Raw genomic sequence first — 8,520 nt, forward strand, 5'->3', positions numbered from 1 at the left:
TTCTGGCCGGGGGTGACACTTGCAGGCCTCTCCTTCCCTTCCCTGGCAGCAGGTTACCCAACAGGCAGACTGGGCACATGGTTGGGGCACCAGCAGAGCAGGTACACCTCAAAGAGGTGTTTATTGAAAGGATGAGTTAAAAAAAAACACCTAAGTGGTCCTTGTGAGATACATCAGAACTCTGTTGAGCTACTTACACTTATTTTACAGTGTAGTGTTTAAAAGTCCTTTGGAGGAGGGATAACTCTCTTTTCAGGGCTTAGAGCCTCTGATTCCAACCCTGCCTGCCAGAGACAGATCGACCTTCCTGGACAGACACACTCTACCCCCAGCCTCCAGTCACCCGGAGGAGCCGAGACCCCACGATGCCAGGGAGCTGAAAGTGGGTGCCTTCCCCCAGGCACCATGAAGACATCATACTTTAGCTGAAAAAGAGGTTGTAAACTCAGGGCCTAAATCTTTTGATTTAGCCAAAAGATGCAGAAATGCATTCTTGTCTGGTTTTCACATGTTTTAAAAGTTGAAAAATTTCACATCAAAATCCATTTTCTGGGCGGGCCCCGTGGCTTAGCGGTTAAGTGCACGCGCTCCGCTACTGGCAGCCCGAGTTCGGATCCCGGGCGCGCACCGACACACCGCTTCTCTGGCCATGCTGAGGCCGCCACATACAGCAACTAGAAGGATGTGCAACTATGACATACAACTATCTACTGGGGCTTTGGGGAAGAAAAAGAACAAAAAAAGGAGGAGGATTGGCAATAAATGTTAGCTCAGGGCTGATCTCCCTCACCAAAAAAAAAAAAAAAAATCCATTTTCTGATTTTTTCGTTAACAATGGAATATGAGTACTGCACTCAAAGTGCCACCTGGAAAAACTCATCTGAGCTGAGTGTGAGGGACATGTTCTCTCAGGTCTACACTGTGAGAGGCGCCACCACTTCCCCTTGGACTCACATGGCCGGCGTCACTCATCTGTGAAACCTGTCCAGCCCTGATGGGTTAAGTATTTGAGTTAGACCCTTTAAAGCTTTGATCCCCATTAAATTGCAGAATTTGTAGCAAAAGAAACACGTGATGGCTTTGACAGTTTTATTTTTAAGTCACTACAAATGAAGGTCCTGACAGCTGTTTTTCTGTGCAGAAAGATCCAGAGCTTGGGAGCTCCACATTCCGAGGGGGATGAATGGAGGCGGTTGCTAACCACCACAGGAGGAAAGAAGACTGAGCCTGGGATTGGAAGCAGAATATAAATTCAGAATTCCACAGTGGGGCTGTCCATGAGCAGTGTGCCTGACTCGCTTGCCCTTCAGGACTCTGTCATGGCCCCTCTCTCTCCAGGCCCGGCTGCACTGAGCAATGGGTAGCCTTTTTCAGGAGTTCAGTTTGCTGGGGCTAAAATAATTTTGGTTTAATTGGCCAGGGCAACTGGCACAGGACACCCTGCCCATGACGTTAAGAAAAGCCAAGTATGTTGGACCAGCTGGCTGAACTTACAGAAAAATCTCCCCCACGCTGCCAGGCCACTGGGCATTTCAGGCAGTAGGTTCGGTCCACACTGGGCATTTCCCAGCCAAGAAGAGCGTGAGCATCACTGGCCACCCTGTCATCCCCTACGGCTGCATGCTGGGCTAAAATACAAAGCAGCTTCAAGGTGAACTTATTCATTCTTTTGCCTCTTGCATTAAAAAGAAAAACGCCAAAAGACACTAAAAATAAGTTTTTTAACATCTTTAAAATGGTCAAGATTAGCTAAAATGTTTGACAATGAGGTGGGGAGAATTCTAAGTCTCTGAGTCCATAAAGTTCTTTCTAAACCAAAAATCAGTTTTGGCGTCTTCTCCTGCCCCACCTGCTTATGTTCTCTGATTTCCAGGTATGTTCTTTATGGGCCAAGTTGTAATGTTTGTTGATCTAAACCAAACAGAGCTATCTACGGTAGGGAGAAAACCTGTTGGATTACATTACTCAAAACTGTCTCCCAGGTTGCAGAGAAACAAAAGGCACCTCCTTGGGAATCCCCACCACGGGGACAGGTCATCAAGGCTCAGCACCTCCCAAAATTTCCAAAAGCAGGTGACAAATCTGGGCTGCCTGGGCCTGCATCTCACCACTAGGTGTCACACTAAACAACCAGGAATAAACACCACCAGGTCCTGAAAGCCTCAGGAACACAAAACCAAAACAAAAAAAGGAGGTGCAAAGATACTTATTCCTGAGAAATGTTTTACTTATGCATGATTTTCTTTTTAATGATCATTTTTAAACCCGCAGCTAAAAATTCTCTTCTAAAGTATCCTTTCTAAGTGAGGCATTCCGAGTTCGACGCTTGTGTATGTTTTTTACAGACGTGATTATCCCCAGATAGGAGGCCATCAACCCTCCATTTTGTCTAACAATTGGAGTAGAAAGCACTTTGAATGTCTTCCAAATTATTTTCTCATTTTCACAATATGCTTTCAAAGTGTTAATACTATGACTGCTTTGGCCAAATGATTAATATGTTGGAATAGAAATTACATAACCTGCCATGGGGTGCCTAGCTAAATTTCTCTGCATTTCAGTTTCTTCTTAGGAAAGCAGGAGTAATACCTATCTTACGAGATTAGTTCGGGAACTAACAATGTGCTACATAAAGTCCTGGAGTTCTTCCAAACATTTACACTGATAGTTCCAAGAGACATGGCCCCCTTAAGCAGAGTTATAAATGCATTTGTGACCAAGTAATCCAATTTTTAAGCTGGAAAAAAACTCTAAATAGCATTAAGTCCAATCTTATTATTATAAAAACAGGTATATCACAGCAAAGTTAACTGATCTCTCCAACTTAATAGGCAGTTAATTCGAGGTAGAGCCTGGAATGGAGATCTCCTGCCTGTAGTTGCTCTCCCACCTTGCCCCGGTAATCGTACATTTGAATATCATATGCCTGCAGATACAAAGGGGTCTATCCCTGGGAAGTTTCCATTTTAACACGTGATCATCACTACCCCGAAGGTTTTATTTCCTGATTTTACCTTTCCTCCGCATCTTTTGTCTCACACCCCCATGGACCCAGGTTCCCTACATTCAGGTATCGGGGGCGGGGGAGATGAGAAGAGAAAGGTTGGTTAGTCCACGGCCAATCAAGTTAAAGATGATTGCAGAAATCTCTGCAAAACTATAGAGGCCTCCTGGGGCTAATTCTGCAGAACTTAGACCAAAGTTCCTTTATTTTGCCTGGACCAATTCTAGAAGTAGATGAACTCAGTCCGTGGCTTGTTGGCTAAGAGGTGGGGGTAGGGTGGGGAGCATAAGTTCTATCTCTGCAGGTGAAACCAGGGGATGGGGAGCCTGGAGCGACTACCCACGTTTGCACAGATAGGTTCCACCACTGCCTCCCCCAGCGCAGGAGAGCAAGGAGGAGGCAGGGGCAGGAGGGGGCAATGTTAGGGCTGGCTGCCTTGCAGTGGCCTAGCAGTTACTTTCCCAGCCATCCATAAGGCCCAATCCTGGATAAGACACTACTCAACCCATTCTTCAGCCTTCTTCTCCAAATGCTTCTGGAAAGTCACCCAGCTGGGCAGCCAGAGGTAGGCTCAGGATCCATTCTCTGCAGCAGCACAGTGCAAATCAGAGAACACGACCTCAGTGATGACTTCATTACTGCAAGGTATCTACAACTTCTAAGACAAGATTAACACCTTGCTCTGCTTGAAAAAAAAAATACAGTCATATTCAGCATTTTCCTGCATACTGGCCCAGTGCTTGTCCCTCCCCCAGTCAACAAGATTGTTAATCCCGAGGAAATGATTTGAGGGTTCTCCAAGCATTTCCACTTTTAACGCGAGGGGCTGAGGGGTGCCACATTCCCTGCACTGCCGAGAGCCTGGCGCTGGCAGGAACACAGAGGCAGCCCGCACTCCACCTTCTAACCGCCAGTGCGTCCTTCTCGGCAGACAGAAGTTTAGGGAAGCGAATCCCTACACCAAGCCATCATTTCCACTCGAGTTTTCAAAAGATCAAAAATCGGAAAGGACCGTTAGGTTGGCAAACCCTAAAGAGGAACCGCCCAGCAGGTCGGCGTCCTTGGAATCTCAGCAGCCGAGGACCCCTAATCAAATCGATCGTGGGAAACCCCAGGGAAAGAAGGATTCTTGCAGACGGACAGGATTACTGAGTGCAGGCTGCAGGGAAGTACCGGGGGAGGGGGCCCGGTCGGGAGGACTTTCCAGCCACTCAGCCTTCATCAAAAAGTTCCCTGTACATGACCCCAGTGGCTCATCGCAGGGAGTTTCTCTGCTGAACCCCGGCTCAGGGTTTAGAGTTCTTTTTCCCCTAGCAGAGGACGAGGCCAGTTCTCTTTTCTGGTCTGACTGGCTTGGAAATTCCCCGCGCCTGACCCCGCCCCGGAGAAATCCCCTGCCAGCGCTTATAGGGCGGCGCGGCGGCGCTGCCGAGCCCACAACAGTCCGGAGCCGCCGCGCCGCCCGCCCGCCCGCCCGCGCTCGACGCTGCGAGAGAGCGAGCGCTGCCCGCGGCCGAGCGCACCTGGGGAGCCGCGCCGAGCCTTTCCGCGCCATGTTTCAGCCCGCCGAGCACGGCCAGGAGTGGGCCATGGAGGGGCCCCGGGACGCGCTCAAGAAGGAGCGGCTGCTGGACGACCGCCACGACAGCGGCCTGGACTCCATGAAGGACGAGGAGTACGAGCAGATGGTGAAGGAGCTGCGCGAGATCCGCCTGGAGCCGCAGGAGGCGCCGCGCGGCGCCGAGCCCTGGAAGCAGCAGCTCACCGAGGACGGAGACTCGTAAGTGTCGCAGGCCTGGGTGGCGGGGCCGGGTGGGGGCGAAGGGCCTGCAGCCCGAGCCGCTGGGCCCGCGATGGGGCCTCGGACCCGGGGTTTATGCACCGTCCCCGAGACGGTGCAGAGCTGCAGGGCTCCGGTGGGGACGGGGGGTGCAGAAGGTTAGGGGGTCGCTCCCGGGGCCGGGGTTCCGCAGCTCTGCCTTGCAGCCGCGCACACCCCCCCACCCCCCCGTCCCTGTCCTCGGGCCGGGGGCGGGGCGGCGGCGGGGACGCGAAGTCCCCGCTTGCATAAGGGGGGCGGGCGTTCCTGGCCCGCTGGCGGGCGCCGCGCGGCCGGGAGGGGAAGTACAGGGCGTTCCGGGCCGGCGGGAGGGCGGGGCGGGCTGGCCGGCGCCCGGCGCGGGGGGGCCCGGAAAGTCCCTGGGCGCCTGCCAGGAACACTCAGCTCATAATAACCTCGCGGAAAACACCGCGGCCGCGGCCTCCAGAAACCCCGGCCTTGCGCAATCCCCCGCAGCCCGCGCCTCCCCGCGCCCCACGCAATGCGCTCACCAGCCCTGGGGGGTTTTCCCTCTCTTCCCTCAGGTTCCTGCACTTGGCTATCATCCATGAAGAGAAGGCCTTGACCATGGAAGTGGTCCGCCAAGTGAAGGGAGACCTGGCCTTCCTCAACTTCCAGAACAACCTGCAGCAGGTGCGCCCCTTGCTCAGCCCAGTGCCTCTGACCCCGTGGGGGAGCTGGATCTAGCACACTTGCTCCCAAGCCTTGATAAATGAACAGTCACTGGTCATTGTCTGCCCTGACCTTTTACGTTGGAATCTGCCAACATCCTAGAGTAAAGAATTCATTGATTTGGTGAGGCCTTTATGAAGCCCATCTGGGGGCTCTGGTGTTTATTTGTTTGTCCCTTGTACCTGTCTGGGAGGAGCAGCACCCACAAGCAGGACTTCTCTGGGGTTCAAGGGAACTCAGACTGTGGGTTTAGCCCGTGGCTTATTCTCTTTGTGTTCCCTCTTCTGTCTGTAGACTCCACTCCACTTGGCTGTGATCACCAACCAGCCAGAAATTGCTAAGGCACTTCTGGAAGCTGGCTGTGATCCTGAGCTCCGAGACTTTCGAGGAAATACCCCCCTACACCTTGCCTGTGAGCAGGGCTGCCTGGCCAGCGTGGGAGTCCTGACTCAGTCCTACGGGGCCCAACACCTCCATTCCATCCTGCAGGCCACCAACTACAATGGTACGTCTGGCTGCCCTGCTCATCAGAGGGCAGGTCACATGGAGAAGGGGGGAGAGGCAACTGAAGGAGTCTAGGCAAGAGCTTAAATTATCACCACGTAAAGGTTGAGCTAATATGTATGCAAAAGGCCTATCTGATGCCTTTACAAAGTTCATTCAGAACCCTGGCTTCTTCAAGTTTGTCCCTTAAAGGAACAGGTGAAAGGTTCTGCTTGAGATGTGCGAGTTGAAACAAATAGTTATACTTTTTTCATTTTGTCCTTCCAGGCCACACGTGTCTGCACCTAGCCTCTATCCATGGCTACCTGGGTATCGTGGAGCTTTTGGTGTCCTTGGGTGCTGATGTCAATGCTCAGGTGAGTGCTTCCTGCCTCCAGGTGGAGTGCATCAGGCTCCAGGGCCCACCTCAGCAAGACTTTATGTGCTCTTGTTGCAAGCAGAAATTCCAAACTCATCTAAACATCTCAAATGCCTTTTGGTTTCAGGAGCCCTGTAATGGCCGAACTGCCCTCCATCTCGCAGTGGACCTGCAGAATCCCGACCTGGTGTCCCTCTTGTTGAAGTGTGGGGCTGACGTCAACAGGGTCACCTACCAGGGCTACTCCCCCTATCAGCTCACCTGGGGCCGCCCAAGCACCCGGATACAGCAGCAGCTGGGCCAGCTGACCCTAGAAAACCTTCAGATGCTGCCAGAGAGTGAGGATGAGGAGAGCTACGACACGGAGTCTGAGTTCACAGAGGACGAGGTGAATCTCAACTTCTTTGTCACTCTGCAAAAAGCAGTGAGAGTGGCCATTCTCCCTGCACCCTCCCAGGCCCCTAGAGCTACTCTTCCCTAAGGTCTCAACATAGTGAAGTTCTCAAACTTGCCTGTGCATAACTAGTATCCCACGAGTGTGTCTTTTCTCTTTTGCCCCTTTTTAAGGAGAGGAGCATTAAAGGAAAACTCCCTCAGTCCGTCCAGTTAATTTATATTTGGGTTATAGAGAATGCAGTCCAAGAATACCTGAGTTATTCCCACTAGCACCACCCACCATCATCCCAGCCCCCTTGGCAAAGCTCTGAAGTTTAACGTGCCTTTTTTCCTCTTGTTTTTAGCTGCCCTATGATGACTGTGTGCTTGGAGGCCAGCGCCTGACGTTATGAGCTTCAGGAAGTGTCTAAAAGAACATGGACTTGTATATTTGTACAAAAAGAGAGTTTTATTTTTCTAAAAAAAAAAGAAAAAAGAAAAAAATCAAAAGAGTGTACTACTTATAACCACACTGCCTGGCCTGAAACATTTTACTGTGGTGGATCAGCTCTCATTTGGTTATTTTTGTGAACTTTGGAAGGGGGACAAGCAAGATCACTGGAATCCCAAGAAAACCCCTTTTAAACCTCACCTTTGTGGGGCTTTTAGAGAACGTGGTCCAAAATTTGATGAAAGGAATACATTTTATTTATTGTGCTTCTTGATTGAACCACCTGGATTCAGTGGCTGAGCCCAGTTGTCTCCTGTGACATGTAACAATCAGGTGTATGGTTGAACCTTTTGGTGGTATCGGGTTAAAAGCCACTACCTGTCCAAGTTTGTGTAAACACCTCCTGTAAATGGTGTACATAGTGTATTTTGTTGCTAATTATTTTGGTACTTCTAAGATGTATATTTATTAAACAGATTTTTACAAACAGAACTATCCTGATCATTTTCTTCAGGCTGCGTGGGACTCCTTTTCTGAGAGTCATTCGATCCTCAGGTGGAGGTAGAGGTGGAGAGTTGTGTGGGAGCACTTACCACAGCCAGCCACGGAACCCTTTCAGAGAGCAGCTTCTCACACTGTAGACACCAGCCTCCCCATCAGGCTTTGCAGGCAGCCCTAGGGCCCCGTGCGTGGGAGGGGAGGCTGTTGCTAGATGAGAGGAAACACCAGTCTCAGGCTTAGGGCGAGCAGCTTGCTGCCACCCCACACCTGGAAGGCTCTCCATTGTCATTGACTCATCCTCTTGGCTTAAACTATTCCAGGACCCTTACTTCCACTCTAGGAAGTTATTTTGGCCAAGAGGAGTATGCTGAATTCACATTTTATTTAGCTGGAAACCTATAATACTGGAAGTTCCTGAGGACATGGGCTCTGGAATAGGACTGCACTAATATTCGTTAGCAGGTGCCCACCTCTGAGCCTTCGTTTCCTCATTTATAAACTGGGCTGTTGGGAAGATTACACGACAATCCATGTAAAAAGCATAGCAGAGTGCCAGGCACATAGTGCAAAAGAAAAATACAAGCTATTGCATAACATCCTGTATTTCACACAGGAAGAAACAAGTCCAGAGAGAATGTCCTGTCCAGGGTCACCTGCAGGACAGGCAGGTGCCTAACTTATTTAATATACTCTTGTTTTCAGGTGGTTAACAGCTTAAATGCATTCCACCTCTAAATCAACCTATTTTGTTACCAGCTGTGGTATAAAAGTGATAAGAAAGGTTTGAAGGGTCTTCATCAGCTCAGTCAGTCTAC

The 8,520-nt window shown here is 50.6% G+C and overlaps 1 protein-coding gene across 1 annotated transcript; it reads left to right on the forward strand.

Annotated features, from left to right (window-relative positions):
- The first annotated feature begins 4,468 nt into the window (after window positions 1-4,468).
- NFKBIA (NFKB inhibitor alpha) lies at window positions 4,469-7,696 on the forward strand. Its single transcript, XM_058540719.1, has 6 exons — window positions 4,469-4,784; window positions 5,369-5,477; window positions 5,811-6,021; window positions 6,288-6,376; window positions 6,506-6,766; window positions 7,119-7,696. Exons 1-6 carry the CDS (start codon window positions 4,558-4,560, stop codon window positions 7,164-7,166), a joined length of 945 nt encoding a protein of 314 aa, XP_058396702.1. The 5' UTR covers window positions 4,469-4,557; the 3' UTR covers window positions 7,167-7,696.
- Window positions 7,697-8,520: the final 824 nt, after the last annotated feature.

The sequence above is a fragment of the Diceros bicornis genome, chromosome 5 (assembly GCF_020826845.1).
Source record: "Diceros bicornis minor isolate mBicDic1 chromosome 5, mDicBic1.mat.cur, whole genome shotgun sequence".
Taxonomy (NCBI): Eukaryota; Metazoa; Chordata; class Mammalia; order Perissodactyla; family Rhinocerotidae; genus Diceros; species Diceros bicornis.

What these genes read in the sequence shown, in the direction of transcription:
- NFKBIA (XM_058540719.1), top strand. Translation starts at nt 4,558, where the DNA reads ATGTTTCAGCCCGCCGAGCACGGCCAGGAGTGGGCCATGGAGGGGCCC. An exon ending in TCCAGAACAACCTGCAGCAG is followed by an intron (nt 5,478 to 5,810) that starts GTGCGCCCCTTG and finishes TTCTGTCTGTAG; the next exon opens with ACTCCACTCCACTTGGCTGT. An exon ending in CTGAGTTCACAGAGGACGAG is followed by an intron (nt 6,767 to 7,118) that starts GTGAATCTCAAC and finishes TCTTGTTTTTAG; the next exon opens with CTGCCCTATGATGACTGTGT.